This window comes from Rutilus rutilus, assembly GCF_951802725.1.
Source record: "Rutilus rutilus genome assembly, chromosome: 3".
In the NCBI taxonomy this organism is placed as follows: domain Eukaryota; kingdom Metazoa; phylum Chordata; class Actinopteri; order Cypriniformes; family Leuciscidae; genus Rutilus; species Rutilus rutilus.
The window spans coordinates 11,922,069-11,939,237 of NC_140211.1; the positions used below are offsets into that span (position 1 = coordinate 11,922,069).

Consider the following 17,169-nt stretch of genomic DNA (forward strand, 5'->3'; position numbering starts at 1 on the left):
TGAGATGCAAAAAGATCCACTTCTGCTTGGCCGTAGAAGTCCCATATGAGCTCCATCGCCTCGGGATGGAGTCTCCAGTCCCCTGGCCTCAGCCCCTGCCTCGACAGGGAGTCTGCTCCTATATTCTGAGCCCCTGGTATATACACTGCCCTCAGAGAGCGTAATTTGCCCAGAGACCACAGGAGGATCTGGTGCGCCAGTTTGCAGAGTGGACGCGAGCGCAGACCCCCCTGACGATTTATATAAGAGACCACCGATGTGTTGTCTGTGCGGACAAGCACATGATGGCCCCTCAGGTCTGGAAGGAAATGTTTCAACGCATTGAAGACAGCCATCATCTCCAGGCAGTTTATGTGCCACGAGAGATGATGACCCCTCCACAGACCCTGAGCTGAGCGGCCTTCCATTACCGCTCCCCAGCCGGTGAGGGAAGCATCTGTCGAGATCGCGACTCGATGGCAAAGAGCTCCCAACACCGGACCCTGGGATAGGAACCAGTGTTTCCTCCATATAACCAAGGCACAAGGTAATGGAGATAGCACACTCTTCTTGGTATTGAGTCTCAACCCCAATTTCTTCATGTGAGCGAGGACGACATCTCGATGCCGAACCGCTAACTGCTCTGATTCCGCCAGAATAAGCCAGTCGTCGATGTAGTTCAGAATGCGTATGCCGTGCAGCCTGAGCGGGGCCAGAGCTGCATCTACGCATTTCGTGAACGTGCGGGGTGATAGAGCCAGGCCAAATGGAAGTACCCGATATTGGTATTATTTGCCCCCGAAAGAAAACCTCAGGAACTTCCTGTGTTGAGGGAGGATGGAGACATGGAAGTAAGCGTCCTTTAGATCTATCGTGACAAACCAGTCCTCGGATCTGATTTGAGTCACGATCTGTTTGAGTGTGAGCATCTTGAACTTGAGTTTCATGACTGTACGATTCAACAGACGAAGATCTAAAATGGGACGCAACCCCCCATCCTTTTTCGGAACAATGAAGTATCGGCTGTAAAACCCAGATTCTCTGTCGGGCGAGTACACCTGCTCTATAGCTTCTTTCTCTAAAAGAGATTTTACTTCTTGCTCCATTACCAGAGCCTGCTTGGGGTGTACTAACGTGAGTAACACCCCGTTGAAACGAGGCGGAGGAGAACCAAACTGGATTCTGTAACCTTTCTCTATTGTCTGCAGGACCCATGGAGATATATTCGTCAGATTCTTCCACTCTGTCAGAAAATCTACTAAGGGTACCAGTCTCTCGAGACTGGCCTCTGGTATTAAAGGAACAGCTACTTCGGTGACCTGAAGCATACTGGCAGGAAACAACCGAAGTGACTGTTTTTGAACCCCCCTCAGAGGGCGCGAGTCTGACGCAACGTCGAGTTGACGCTGATTCAGAAGCTCGCTGGAAGCCGCTCGCTGGAACCGAGGGTGGCAGGGTTGGCAGAACGGCTCCCTGAGGACCCCGAAATGGAACGGGCACCGTAAAAAGAGGTGAACACCGTTCCACCCCGGCTGGGGCTGTCCTCAATGGTCTGACACTGAGAGCGTCAGGACCTCTTTTGAGCCTTCTTAGCCGTAAGAACGGTCCTCAGATCCGGCTTCGACTTAGAAGACTTTGGCTGAGACTGACGGCTCGGTCCCCAAGGTTTCATAGGGGGAGCCCGAGACGCGACACTCTCTTTTTGTTGTGCACGAGTATATTTTGTGCTAGTTTGAGGAAGCTCACGCCCAGCATCCTCAGGGGCTTTGACTTTACGAGGGATACATTTTTTAAATGCCTCAGATTGCTTTTTTGTTTCTTGAAAACGTTCAACAACCGTATTGACTGCATCGCCAAAAAGACCAGATGGTGAGATAGGAGCATCTAATAAGAAAGCACGATCTTTGTCTTTAATCTCAGCTAGATTAAGCCATAAATGTCTCTCAGTAGCTACAAGGGCTGCCATAGACCGCCCAATAGCACGAGCGGTCTCCTTCGTAGCTCTGAGAGAAAGATCAGTTGCCCGATGAAGCTCTCGAATATCGTCGGGACTGACCCCCTCACTCTTGTCAATATCCCCTAATAAATCTGCTTGATAAGCCTGAAGCACTGCCATAGTGTGCAGGCAGGCTCCAGCTTGACCAGCTGCTGTATAAGCTTTGCCCACTAGTGCAGATGTATTTTTTAGCGGTTTAGTGGGCAACACGGGTGATTTCAGGGACGATGCTGACCCGGGAGACAGATAGCTCGCGAGCGTCTGTTCTGCCGGGGGCATCGACCCGTAACCATATTCCTTCAGTCCCCTTATATCAGAATATGTGTGCACTTGAGGACTGAAGAGACGTGACGAATATGGCTTATTCCATGATCTACTTAGCTCACTATGCAGATCGGGAAAAAATGGAAGTGCCCGTGAGGGAGATGATATATTAGATAATAAAAAACGCTCGTCAAGCTTGCTTTTGGGGCGAGTGTCTTTTTTCTCAGATGGCCATTCAATATTTAATTTCTCAACAGCGCGTGTAATCACCTCCACTAGCTCATCATGTGCGGGAGAAGATGGCGTATTTTCTTCTCGTGTGTTTGTGTCACTAGCCATGCTCAGCACATCTACCTCCTCGGAGCTAGAGCACTGAAGCATGGGCTCTCTTCCCGGGCAGAAGAAACCGCAGGGCGGGCTTCCGACACCGGCAAGAGAGCACTGGATCCCCCGGGTAAGGGAGGAGATAAGGCAGAGCCCGTCTCCAACCCCGCCGAGAGATCCATTTGCGAACCCCAGGTCTGCCTTCTCCGGGCTGCCTCAGCAGCGGCGGGTCCAGCACCCTGAGGTTCGCGAGCCTGTCCACTCTCGTCAAACATGGACAGGCGGGAGCGGAGCATGCGGAGCGGGAGAAGCTCACAATGCTGACAGTCAGCCCCCTCGAAGGCTGACATAGCATGCTCCGCTCCCAAACAAACTACACAAAGATCGTGTGTATCCCCACCCGTAAGGAAACGAGGGCAGGGAGGAACACACGCCTTGAATAGTTGTTTCGCCATAGTGATATATATATATAGTGACAAACAAACAGTAAATATACAGACAGTTTTGACATATAAAAGGCAGAAAAGCTAGCGCCGGTTGCACCGGATGTGCTTTTATCCTTTCCTGGTCATGACGTCACCCGCCCGTGACGCTCATTCTTCCTATTGGACTAGTTGACATACGTGCTTCAGACGTAATAACGCGGAGGCGTTCCCAAAGCGTCGTTGACGCATCGCGAGTTCCCTCGAAAGGGAACTACTTTTTATGATGATCCCTATAGGCCTATAGCACGTCAAAGCAGCATTAGTCCCGTTGTTCTGACTGAGGCAACAACTTTTCTTTACTTGCTCAATACACAAATGCTTGTTTTGACATTATTTGAAGTTAAAGTGGTAATTTTATAAGTCATAAGTAACATTTGACCTTGAAAAGACTGTATTAGTATCAATCAATTTTTGAGAAGAAACAATTCAAATCAATATTAAAAATTAGAAAAATAAATGGCTTTAAGAATCAATTAGCCTTTCTAAATTAACAGATCTTGCACCAACATCCAAAAACCACAAAGTGGCAGCAGAGACCATATAATCAGTGCAAAGATGAGTTACATTCATATAGGTTTGGAGGTATTGTATATCAATGACAGATTTGTAGTATCTGTTCAAAATCAAAACAACATAAACTCTGATTTTGGAACATGCAAACTCAAAAAATGTGAATTGTATTCTTCACAAATCTAAGCCTATGTGAGAAAACAGGGGTGAATACAGTGGCTGTGGTAAAGAAAATGAGGCCATCAAGACAGATAACATCTAACACAGGATAGACTAAAGGGCAGCAAGAGTAAACTCTTAAAAAAACTGAGCTGAGATTAACAGATAACAGTCTCAACTCTAATTTTTATCGTATTGACAATGTATGTGCACAGGACTATTTGACACTGAATCATTAATTACATCTGTAATTATCGCATCCTTTAAATAAAACCAGTCACTGTAAAAGAGAGAACACAACTGTCAAGATAATGAGGCCAGGTTTGTATTTTAGCACTGCATGAATCTAATCTGCGGTTGCGTGTCAGGAAACGGGTAATAGTGCTAACAGAACAGAATCATGTGACAGTGCAGCACTTCAAGACACATGTTTTAGGCTACAACATTATATAACTTTGGTTGAGCTTCTGTTCCCAGACTAAGAAGAAAATGGATAAAAAAATGTGTGTGATGGTTTTACTGTTAACAGAAATGTGTAAGTGTATATTTCAATAATTATAAATTTTCTAATTAGTCTGATATCAATGTTTCGTTTTAGTTGTTTGATGCACAGTGTTAATTCTTTTACAGTGGTGAAACTATATGGAAACAACATACAACTGGATTCAGTTTTATTAGTTCATGAAGGAGATACAGTGGTATTGTCCTGCTTCATTTCAGCAAAACAAAGTCTGTCTTCATGGTACAAGCAAGTCACTGGAGAAGAACCACGTCTCATCGCTTCCTTACTTCTCCATTCATCAGAAAGCCAATTTCACAATGAATTTGACAATAGTCATTTTGAACTGTCAAGAGTGACTGACACTTTTAATCTGAAGATCATGAACACCGTACAATCAGATTCAGCCACATACTACTGTACAACATCTTTCACTAATATCATTAACTTTGGAAATGGCACTCGTCTGGTTATTAAAGGTGAGTCAGTGTCTCCTTCATGTTAAAGTGTTTATAATGATGATATTGGGAATAAAACAGTTATTTATACAAAACATCATCCATTCTAGGAGCTGAAACCAGCAAACCCACTCATCTACAGCTGCCCAAGCTTGAACTAGTTGAGTCTGCGGTAAATATGCCTCTACAGTGTTCAATCCAAAACCAGTTCATGAGTGGTGGAGGTGAACATCGTCTCTACTGGTTCAGACATGGATCAGGAGAATCTCCTTCAGGATCCATTTATATTCATGGAAACACAAGTGATCAGTGTGTGGAGAGCTCTGGAGCTGGCTGTCTTTCACCGACCTGCGTGTACAACCTCCCAAAGAAAACGTTCAGTTCCTCAGATGCTGGAGTTCACTACTGTGCACTGGCCACATGTGGAGAGGCTTTATTTGGAAATGTTCCTAAACTGAATCCTGGTAAGTTTGAACATTTGATTATTTCTTCGGTACTTATATTTGAAAATGGCATGTTTTTAGTTAAGAGGTTTGTAAGAGTTGAACAGAGAAAACAGACCTAAATAATGTTCAGCTTACAAAAATATAAAACCAAAAACGTATTTTTCTTCTCAAGCTTTAGACTCAAATGAGAGCCAGAAAATACAATTCATTCAAATCGGTCTTGCAGCAATACTGGTAATAAGTCTTACAATCAACATACTGCTTTGTTGCTTGTGGAAAAATGGTAAGAATTTTTATTCACTTATCTGTAAAGAGCGTAATTTATATTAATATTGTTACAAAATAGTGTAAGAATTACCTGATCAATAGTGTATTTTTGTTTGATTATTTCCTTAATAATAATAAAAAAATGCTGTAATATTTGAACATTTCTTTTTTAAGGCCATGTGTAAGCAATGCCGTTCTCTCTTTTAAAGATGAATTCTCAAAGTGTAATATATCTCTATTTAAAACAGGGAGAAAATCTCAACAAATACAGGCTACTGATGGGGATGATAATGATGATGTGTCAATAAATCAGGTAATCGAAAACAGATTAAAGCCACTGATAATGCATCTACAATGAGTGATATGATAAATAACTCTGTGGAAATCTGCTTTTTCTTTAGAACAGGGAATTGACTTACGCGACTGTACTAACCGGCAGCAAACACTCAAGAGTGAAGAGGATGAGCAGCCCCGAAGACACACTGTATTCTGGTTTAGCATGTCAACAGCAAAGCTGAAAAAACTTTATATTACCATATTTGCAAGCATTTAGTTATATTGCTCTGTGTGCACAGATATTTACTTTCCCTTCCAAAACAACAAAAAAAGCATATCAGATTTACTTTAACTTTTCTGGCACTAGCAACAAAAACGGCAAAAGCACACAATGAGAAGTACAGATATGATAATATCATCATAAATATTTGTTTGTCATCTGATTACTTGCAATTAGCTGCTATTGTCCAGCAACCTTTTTTATTTTATTTGCATTGTTTTGTATATGTTTGTATGTGGGTGAGGCTATGTGCAAAGGACGTGCAATTTATGCATGTTCTGGAATGCATGTTCTACAAATACATGTTCTGGAAAATAAAGGTATGGTACAAAGTGCTAAAGGCTCCTTTTTAGTTTAAATGTTCTCACAAAATACTATAGCAACAAACGCCACAAAGACACTATCCTAAACGCCAGTTTTCACATTTTTTCTTCTCCTTCAAGTCAAGTCACCATTATTTTTTATAGCACTTTATATAATACAAATTGTTTCAAAGCAGCTGCACAATAATAAACAGGATTTAACAGAATTACTGATGCAAACTTCATCAACTATGAGACAAATTCAAATTCTGCTGTAAAGCAGCTGTAGCGAGATAATAGTAATAGTCATTCACGTCACAAGGTTATTCTCATACATGCAATACAATAATTATGTAAAATGAATGTTAAAAGTGATTGAAATAATGATGCTATGAAACAGCATTTTGATAATATGGTAGGCTACGTTATTTGCTATTATATTCTATTTTATTAGTAATTACATTCAATTTTTTTTTTTTTTTTTTAAGCTGATTTTATAATTTCTTCTCACACAAATCGTAGGTTATTGCACAATAAATATTTATTAAAAAATGAATAACACATTCCTTTAGAATGGACTTTATACTTGGATATTTCCGACTTCCCACTTCTGTAGTCGAGATTAGCCTACAACTTACGAGCTTTCGCATTCAAGTGCTTTGTAGTAGGAAATAACAGGAATCATGGCCATGAACACCAGGTTTATTCTTGCCTATTTATTGGGGAAATCGCACTAAAGCCAAAATGATATTTAGCGTCATTCACTGACAACAATACAAACATTCACCTCGCTGTCTTGATAGTCAGCTTGCTGCTGATTTTGGAATTTCGGTCAAATTCAGGCTATTTTCGCTGTACAATACTCAGACAGCAACATAGTGTCGGCCCAGATCCGGCCTACATCTGGTACAAGTGGATTCCACACGATCCAGATGTGGGCCGGATCTGGGTCGACACTATGTTGCTGTCTGGGTACGCTTTAAATGATTATTCATATAAATATGAACCAATTTCACGAGAAGACAAGGCGATGTAGCTGTTGTGGAAGAAACTAATAGGCCTACCTGGGTTCCTCCGCCATGTTTAAAGTTTATGGACTACCACCTATCAAAATTATTCCCGAGCTTCCCAGTGGTAATTACGACTCGAGATGGCGTTCATGTCCAATTTCTAACAAGGAAACTACTTTTTACGATGATCCCTATAGGCCTATAGCACGTCAAAGCAGCATTAGTCCCGTTGTTCTGACTGAGGCAACAACTTTTCTTTACTTGCTCAATACACAAATGCTTGTTTTGACATTATTTGAAGCTAAAGTGGTAATTTTATAAGTCATAAGTAACATTTGACCTTGAAAAGACTGTATTAGTATCAATCAATTTTTGAGAAGAAACAATTCAAATCAATATTAAAAATTAGAAAAATAAATGGCTTTAAGAATCAATTAGCCTATCTAAACTAACAGATCTTGCACCAACATCCAAAAACCACAAAGTGGCAGCAGAGACCATATAATCAGTGCAAAGATGAGTTACATTCATATAGGTTTGGAGGTATTGTATATCAATGACAGATTTGTAGTATCTGTTCAAAATCAAAACAACATAAACTCTGATTTTGGAACATGCAAACTCAAAAAATGTGAATTGTATTCTTCACAAATCTAAGCCTATGTGAGAAAACAGGGGTGAATACAGTGGCTGCGGGAAAGAAAATGAGGCCATCAAGACAGATAACATCTAACACAAGATAGACTAAAGGGCAGCAAGAGTAAACTCTTAAAAAAACTGAGCTGAGATTAACAGATAACAGTCTCAACTCTAATTTTATCGTATTGACAATGTATGTGCACAGGACTATTTGACACTGAATCATTAATTGCATCTGTAATTATCGCATCCTTTAAATAAAACCAGTCACTGTAAAAGAGAGAACACAACTGTTAAAATAATGAGGCCAGGTTTGTATTTTAGCACTGCATGAATCTAATCTGCGGTTGCGTGTCAGGAAACGGGTAATAGTGCTAACAGAACAGAATCATGTAACAGTGCAGCACTTCAAGACATATGTTATAGGCTACAACATTATATAACTTTGGTTGAGCTTCTCAGACTAAGAAGAAAATGGATAAAAAAATGTGTGTGATGGTTTTACTGTTAACGGAAATGTGTAAGTGTATATTTCAATAATTATATTTTTTCTAATTAGTCTGATATCAATGTTTCGTTTTAGTTGTTTGATTCACAATGTTAATTCTTTTACAGTGGCGGGACTATATGGAAACATCATACAGTTGGATTCAGTTTTGTTAGTTCATGAAGGAGATATAGTGGTATTGTCCTGCTTCATTTCAACAAAACAAATAAATCTGGCTTCATGGTACAAGCAAGTCACTGGAGAAGAACCACGTCTCATCGCTTCCTCACTTCTCCATTCATCAGAAAGCCAATTTCACAATGAATTTGACAATAGTCACTTTGAAGTGTCAAGAGTGACTGACACTTTTAATCTGAAGATTATGAACACCGTACAATCAGATTCAGCCACATACTACTGTGCAACATCTTTCACTAATACCCTTAACTTTGGAAATGGCACTCGTCTGGTTATTAAAGGTGAGTCAGTGCATGTCTCCTTCATGTTAAAGTGTTTATAATGATGATATTGGGAATAAAACAGTTATTTATACAAAACATCATCCATTCTAGGAGCTGAAACCAGCAAACCCACTCATCTACAGCTGCCCAAGCTTGAACTAGTTGAGTCTGCGGTAAATATGCCTCTACAGTGTTCAATCCAAAACCAGTTCATGAGTGGTGGAGGTGAACATCGTCTCTACTGGTTCAGACATGGATCAGGAGAATCTTCTTCAGGATCCATTTATATTCATGGAAACACAAGTGATCAGTGTGTGGAGAGCTCTGGAGCTGGCTGTCTTTCACCGACCTGTGTGTACAACCTCCCAAAGAAAACGTTCAGTTCCTCAGATGCTGGATTTCACTACTGTGCTCTGGCCACATGTGGAGAGGCTTTATTTGGAAATGTTCCTAAACTGAATCCTGGTAAGTTTGAGCTTTTCAACATCGCATAGAAAATATCAGCCCTATAGTGCATATTATGTGTTATTCAGTATATATGAAATATTGTTTCTAATGATTTAGACAACTTCAAGAGCCAGAACACACAATTAATCTTTATAATTGGCCTTACGGTGCTGCTGACATCAAACGTTACGATCAATATTCTGCTGTGCTGCATGAGGAGGAAAGGTAAGTGCTTCTACAATCAACAGTTTGTTACGGCATTGTAGTAATTCCATGATCTAGTTTAAATATTCTGCATACTTTTTTTAATATAACATTTTATTTGTCAGATATTAGAATTAGATTATTTATGTGAGGGCTAACCATTGTGTGTTTTATTATAGAGTCTATTAATGCAATAGACGGCAAATATCAGCAAATCCAGATTACTGATGATGATGTGTCAATAATTCAGGTTTGTCAAATGAAACTCTCCAGATGTAAAACCACTTATAATACATTAATGATGATTTATCACTATAATATTGTGGAAATTAAAATTATATTGTCTGGAATGTTCTTTTTTTTTGTGTAGTATGAGGAAGTGAACTTTTGGCCTTCACCCATCACCACCAAACACTCGAAGAGTGAAGAGAAACAACAGAGATATGATATTCAGGTTTGACATGTCAAAACCATGGCAAAAACAAAAACACAAACCGGCTGTATATTAGCTGTATTATTCAGTAATAACCATCATTTCATTTGAGCAATTCTGAAAATTATTTTTGATCAGTAATTATAGTTATTAATGGGGGCTGATATATTGTATTGACTAAAAAAAACAGTCACAGTAAATATTTTCCTCAATATCTTATTGCAATAATTACATGCTGCATGTATAAACATTTTTATTTGCTTTGTTCATGTAATAAACATTAACATCTACAATAATTTAAACATTCTATGCGTTCTGTCTATGCCACCACTGTACAATTAGGCTACTTTTGTTCTTATAAATGTATTCATATATAATGGCATAAATAAAGTACTTTCCATATGAATTGCTGTGTTCTGTGTGTTTTTGCTGTTGTGAACTAGAAGGTGAATAGATCCAATGATCTGCAATCACCAGGTGGCAGTAGAGACCACGTGTTAAATTCAGCATTCAGCAAGTTCCTCTTTTAAAGGGATAGTTCACCCAAAAATGAAAAATTGTCGTCACCTTCTCACCCTCAAGTTGTTCCAAACCTGTATGAATTTTCTTCTTCTATTGTATGTAGACTAATGTAGGCTAATTGTTAAATAACCATTTAACAGTGATAACGTATTATTATTACTGCTTAGCTAAAAATGGAAAATTCTGCATTTAAAGCATAATATATAAGGTATATGGTTGGGCAATAGGCTATAGCCAAAAATCTGTATTTTTGGGCTAAATGGCGATGTATGGTATAATCTCAGTATTTACTTTTTTTTCTATTTGAATGAAAAAAGATCTGAATATATATATAATAATAATAATAATAATAATAATCATATCCTGATTAATATTCTCCTACAATGTTCATATTACAGGCTATGAAAACAAACATAGTGAAAAAAGATCTGAATATATAATAATAATAATAATAATAATCATATCCTGTTCAATATTCTCCTACAATGTTCATATTAAAGGCTATGAAAACAAACACTTGCTGAGTCCCAATTCGCATACTATCCGTCCTAAATAGTATGCGAAACTAGAATTAGTACACCCCAAATCGTAGTATGTTGAAATGAGTATTCCAAAGATACCCGGATGGTCTACTATTTACGGTTAGAATTCGAAGTGCAGATCAATGCACACTCTAACGGCTAATATTGCCCACAACCCATTGCGTGCGGGAGGGAGGAGCTTTGTGGTGATGGTGGTGATGTAAACATGGAAGCCGGTGTGGTGAACAATCGAGTCCGATTGAAGAGATGAGTCTGAGCTGCATGGTTACTACACTTTTACTATAGTAAAAGCATGGTTCATTTTCATCGGGGTATTTTTGAGTATTATACTGCTACATAAAGTATAAAATTAAGTATAAAATACGTTAAACAATAGTTATACTGTAAACTTTAAATATTTTAACTCAGAAAATAAGTAGTTTTCGTTACACACATTGCACATGAACGTCAGAACCAGCCGCCTCACAAACGACCTGCGTTTGTAAATGTATTGTGGAAAAAAAGATGGGAATAGTAAATCAAATTATATTGGACATATAAGAATGAATGAAATGTAAAATGTTTTGTTAACAGTCGCGGTGTGTGTAACTAGGCAACCACGTTCTCGTTCACGTTGCATGACGTCATCGAAGTATGTCCCAGAACGTGCATACTCTTTTGCTACACACTCAAAAGTATGTATGTACTTTTTCCTCACAAAAAAAGTACATACTTTTAGGTCGTAGTATAAGTAGGCAAATTGGGACTCAGCCACTGTGAATGTAGTAGGCCTAACCTTGCAGTATCTATTATGTGCAAAAAATGGGTCAAATCACATTGTATCATTACAATCTAAAAACAAAATAATGCTTTTTAAAGAAGACGTTAAATTCACTAAACTAAAAGTGAAAATAAATAGCCTAAAATACACTTGTAGGTTTGAAATTCTATAGGCCTAGCACATTTGTTCACCAACAACAAATATTCAACAACAAATATTTTAGCAAAATATATTTATATTTTAGTGTTAATGTATATTTTAGTCAGAATTACTGCGCTCCTATTGCACTCCATCTGTTTGACGTGCATGCACGCGGTGGCGCTCGATCACATAAGTTTAGCTTGCAGAAAGGCTCATCCACTCCTGACAGCAAAATGGAATTTTTTTGCTTGACTTTCTAACATTTACAGATGGAGAATATGTCCGTGAAATGTAAGTTGCACTGAGGAAATTACTGAATGTCACTTCAGCTTAAAGATTATTAATAGAGGTATTTTGACCCCACCAATCGCTGCACAAGTTAAGTCTGATGTCTGATGTTGAAAGCACGTTAGTGCTAGCCCTCCCGGAACCCATAGAGAATGCATTGCAGTGCCTGCAGTTAAAAAAAAAATAATTATGTATGGAAGTCTATGTGAAGATCTGGGTGATTTATATAATTCTTGCGTAACTCTGTGGTTGAATGCGAATGTGATTGAAAAAATGTGGTGGTGCTTCGCCTTGTCGCCCTAATGAAGAAACCGCCCTGGTCACTAGACAGTTGATGGCACCCACTGACTTAGAATGGGTTTGACTTAGGCACCCATAGTATTTTTTTCCTACTATGGAAGTCAATGGCTACCGTCAACTGTTTGAATACAAACATTCTTTAAAATATCTTGTTTTTTGTTCAACAGAAGAAAGAGTTTTGGAACAACTTGAGGGTGAGTGAAGGCCCTTTCACACAGGACGCGACATTCGCGAGTGTCGAGTTAATTTTCAATCGGAGACATGTGGAAAGCGGCAAAACGCTCTTGCACCCAAAATCCTGCCACTTTCACAAGCGGCTTTCACAATATTATTATATTTCACGATATAAAAATATTTTATCTTTTTGTGAGTGGCCGCTTTAACCAATCATCGAACAGGTTATTAACGACCAATCATAGAACATTTTACTAAACTTATATCAGAGTGTTGAAAATATATATATTATTGATAAATAATTAATGACAATAATTAATAATGACACCACCACCACAATAAAAAAAAATAAAAAAAATCTGTTAAGATATATTTATCTTTTTGTTTTGTTGATGATTGTAAATATGGCAACATCCACCCCAAGATCGCAAAGCGAGCACCACCTCAACCGCACAAAACGCTTCCACTACGAGAGAAAGCAGCAGCCGCTCAGTGATTCCACCGCTTGCCGCGTCCCATGTGAAAGGGCCTAAAGTGATGCAACATTTTCATCTTTGGGTGAACTATCCCTTTAAGAATTCTTGTTAAATACCAACTAAATGTGCACTAGTCCTTTTTAAAGGGAATTGTATCTTATACAAGCACCAGGGTCCACTATTTGAGTTAACAGAATAAAAACAACATAACACATAAACACATTTTAACAAATGCACATTACATGCACATACACTTTAATTTAGTAGATGCAAATAAAGCATAGGCTACGATGCAAGTAATACGTGATTCATAAGGAAACTGTAAAATGGAACATTTCATAAGTTCCAAAGTTGACCTGAAAAGAACAACGCAGAGTCTAACAACATACATTCATTAATCCACATAAAATCAACACAACACAAACTACCTTTCTTTTCCCACAATTATCCTTACTATGCCAAAGAAATGCATATATCTAACAATAAACAGTACAAAGCCATAATAACACTTAAACATACAAAGACATTAAAATATGGACACTTAATCTCGAAATCTTTATTTGATGACATTGTTAGCTATTTGTGTCGAAGTGAAATGCTCCTCTCTGGATGTTACTGCTGTGATCTGACCTGAGCGTACAGAGACTGCTCCTGAATGACCTTTGATTTGGTCCTTCTAGTGTTCAGAGGTTTCTGACCAAAACTAATGGATGCGTAATTCATGCTGTCTTCATTCTAATATCAAGAGAGAAAAGAATCTCCAATTATGAGAGGAAAAATTACACATTATGTGGCATAATATACACCTAAAGTTTTTAAAAACCATGAAAAAATATATATTATTTAACATGAAAGTAATAAAACAGATACATTGATAAAGATTTGGAAAATATCTAAAATGGAAGATAATTGTGTACTTACTTGATTCTCATGAGGTTTGGGCACTTTGGGAAATTAAGAAACAGTCTTGTCATTATAAATGGTAATTCAATTTCTACAACATTTTCCTTTACAATAAAAATAATAATTTTATTCAGAAAGTCCTACCTTTATTCTGACCCCTGAATAGTTTTATTCCCAGAAAAACAACAAGAACAAAAAATATAATGTTTGAAACTCCAAGAGCAAGAAGAGTTGGATTCACATCACCACTCACTGAAACAAAATTTATTTGATCTTCTTAGAAAACATTTTTTAGATTTAGATTTTTAGATTTTTAAGTTTGGTATCATGTACTCTAGTATATGAATCAAATGCTTTTCCAGATAGCAGATAAAGCTAAACATTTCAACAGTTCAAGCCAGACATTTGCATTTCACCTTACCTCTAATATTGAGTTGAGTTCCTTTTCCAAACAGTATCTCTCCACATGCGGCCACAGCGCAGTAGTAAATCCCAGCATCAGAGTCACTGATGTTGCTCTTGAGGAGATTGTAGACGCAGCTCTGCGTTTGAGACTCACTGCTGTTCTTACACTGACCATTTCTCTCTCCTTTGGTGTAAAGGACTCCTTGAGAGTCTCCCAAGCTTTGTCTAAACCAGTAGACGCTGTGTTCTCCAGCACAACTCTCACTGAAGATGCTGCACTGCAAATTCACTGAATCCCCTGGATGAAGCGTGTCTATCAAAGACTGCTGAAGAGTTGTGTGTCCAGCTTGAAAAGTGACATAAAAGGAACAGAAATAGTAAAGTCCCAAAAAAAAAAAAAAAAAAAAAGTTTCCACAAATCAAACAAAGCTAAAATAACAAGCAGTAAAACCTACCTTCATAAATTAATCTAGTGCCTGCACCCATTCCAATGCTGTGATATGATGCGACGACACAGTAATATATTGATGAGTCTGAAGGCTTTGTCTTTAAAATGATCAGATTAAAACGATCATCTCCTCTGAAAACATTAAAACGATTCATTTTCTCAAAGTCCTTATTCCAGCTGGGTGGTTGATTTAAATATAAAGACACAATTTGTATGAATCTTCCATCAGCCGTCTGTTTAAACCATGCTTTTGTTGATTGCAGAAGCGTTGGAAAGTTGCAAGTAAGAGTCACATCCTCTCCAGCTCGAACTACTTTTACATCTTCCTGAACAACATCCACATTAGAGGACACATCAGAGGAGCAGACTGCAAAATCAAGAGCACAAAAGTAACATTTAGAGTTGAAAGTGTTAATAAATAAATAGGTAACTTGTTTAATGTTTAAAAAATAATTTAGGTATATTTACATATTGTTGAGGAAAGCAAAAGAATGAAGTAATATCTCATGATCAGTCGTCTTCCAAAATTATCCTCAGGCTTTGAATTCCCCTGAAAAAGCAAACGAATGAGCCACACAATCACACACGCTAAAGAATAAGGGTAGATCACTAGACGGTGTCCTTACCATGTGTCCATCTGTCTCTGCTTCAGTCAACTGAGGCACATGTGCACTTTCACCTTAACTTTTCTGCTTTCACACCCCTCGCCACATCAAAATGGCTAAAAAAAGTCTAACCTAACCATCTTTCCATTGCTCCAAAAAAATCTCTTATTTAGATAGATGTTATTAATACTACTGCTTAGTAAGTTGGCCTCTCTCTAAACAATGTGGTTAATATGTTGTTTTATTGCTAATGCTTGATGTGGTTTGACAAAGGGAAAAAGCAGGAAATAAGATGTCAAAAGAAGCATGTAACCAGAAGACAAACCTTTAAAGGGCCTCACAAGAAAGTTATTTTTTACCGATGATGAGCATCCAAATATGATCAAGTTAAACTATTCTGGATTGGTGAATACATGGTTATGCATCTCATGCATACATGTCACGATATGCTGATCAGTAAACACAATGGAGAGTACAATATATATAGTTTTTAATAAACTGAAACTCAGGAGAATACAGGAACAGGAATGAGAACCACTAAACAAAAATACCACGTTAACAAAACATTGAGGAGAACTAAGGGCTTAAACACACAAGGAGAGGTAATGAGAAAACTAAATGAACAACAGGTGAATGTAATCAGTAACCAAGGGAACAAACTGACACACACTAGAAAACTAGTGGTGCATTCCATGGACTGTAAAGTGGACATCACAGGGTATTCCGCCTTAAGTGAGATTCCAATCCGAAGGGAGTGAACATTTTCCATTCAAAGGGCACTGTGAACTGCATAGGGAATAAGGGAACATCGATACATCACTTCACAGGAAGTGGATAGTGAAAATCACCCAACTGTTATTGCGCATTGCGTCACCAGTCTAAATGGAGCAGAGCCTTTGGAAGAGTTTTTAAATGGCTCTGCTATGGACGAGTTTACGTATAGAGTATTCATAAATATTTTGTTGTTATTATACAAACTATAATATTTATGAACCTCAGGAATGTTTACTATGCAGCTGTGCGTGGCAAAGAAAGCGCACAAAATGAGACAGCTACAATTATAAAAACCATTGATTAAGAACACATTTACACATACTTAACCAAATCATATTTATTTTCATTTTGAATGACAGTTATTGTAAAGCTTCAATTAATAGCTGCAATAGTCAATTAAATATACAAGTAGTCTAATTTTTTTAAATTATATTTATTAGATACATAATGTTTGTTTTGTATATGTATATTATATGATTTTGATATGATAAATTTGAAACTAAAGTAAAAAAAGAAATATTTATTTCATAATCTGTGCGACCCCGTCATTGTCTTTCTTTGATGATTGTTTAGGGAGTTCCAAATTTTCAGCAAAGTCCACTTCATCGGATATCCCGTGCTTAGGAAGTAGGGAGCAGTTGAACACTGCGTACGGACCCTGTTAATCGGAACACACCTTCGGTCAACTTACAATGACAGAAAACACAGGTTAACAGGAACAGGGAAAACTGAAACAAAACACAATGAAATTACCTAGTTCTGGCATGAAACACTAGATGGTACAGGCTGATAAGTCTTTATTTACATGTTTATCTACATAGCACAGCTGATTGGTTGCTGTTGCATCAGCGTCCAATGAGCTGCGGCTCAACATTCAAACAAATACAGGTGTGTTGCTGTTAGCA

General features: G+C 38.1%; 3 protein-coding genes across 4 annotated transcripts; 2 read left to right on the forward strand and 1 right to left on the reverse strand.

Moving 5' to 3' along the window:
- The first annotated feature begins 4,112 nt into the window (after positions 1 to 4,112).
- Positions 4,113 to 6,278, forward strand: LOC311286916 (uncharacterized protein). Its single transcript, XM_084403362.1, has 6 exons — positions 4,113 to 4,252; positions 4,348 to 4,695; positions 4,785 to 5,138; positions 5,293 to 5,403; positions 5,636 to 5,700; positions 5,789 to 6,278. Exons 1-6 carry the CDS (start codon positions 4,207 to 4,209, stop codon positions 5,903 to 5,905), a joined length of 1,041 nt encoding a protein of 346 aa, XP_084259488.1. The 5' UTR covers positions 4,113 to 4,206; the 3' UTR covers positions 5,906 to 6,278.
- A 2,021-nt stretch (positions 6,279 to 8,299) lies between these two features.
- Positions 8,300 to 10,330, forward strand: LOC311288133 (uncharacterized protein). The gene is made up of 6 exons (XM_084405380.1): positions 8,300 to 8,414; positions 8,510 to 8,860; positions 8,954 to 9,307; positions 9,407 to 9,514; positions 9,673 to 9,743; positions 9,864 to 10,330. Exons 1-6 carry the CDS (start codon positions 8,369 to 8,371, stop codon positions 9,951 to 9,953), a joined length of 1,020 nt encoding a protein of 339 aa, XP_084261506.1. The 5' UTR covers positions 8,300 to 8,368; the 3' UTR covers positions 9,954 to 10,330.
- Positions 10,331 to 13,347: 3,017 nt separating this feature from the next.
- Positions 13,348 to 15,561, reverse strand: LOC311287381 (uncharacterized protein). Of its 2 annotated transcripts, none has more exons than XM_084404195.1 (7): positions 15,512 to 15,561; positions 15,354 to 15,435; positions 14,893 to 15,252; positions 14,454 to 14,783; positions 14,177 to 14,190; positions 14,051 to 14,073; positions 13,348 to 13,864 (listed from the first exon to the last, which is right to left on the reverse strand). In XM_084404195.1, exons 1-7 carry the CDS (start codon positions 15,512 to 15,514, stop codon positions 13,849 to 13,851), a joined length of 828 nt encoding a protein of 275 aa, XP_084260321.1. In that variant the 5' UTR covers positions 15,515 to 15,561; the 3' UTR covers positions 13,348 to 13,848. The 2 variants fall into 2 exon arrangements, with proteins under 2 accessions (XP_084260321.1, XP_084260320.1); XM_084404194.1 differs by having other exon boundaries at positions 14,177 to 14,284; positions 15,512 to 15,560.
- Positions 15,562 to 17,169: the final 1,608 nt, after the last annotated feature.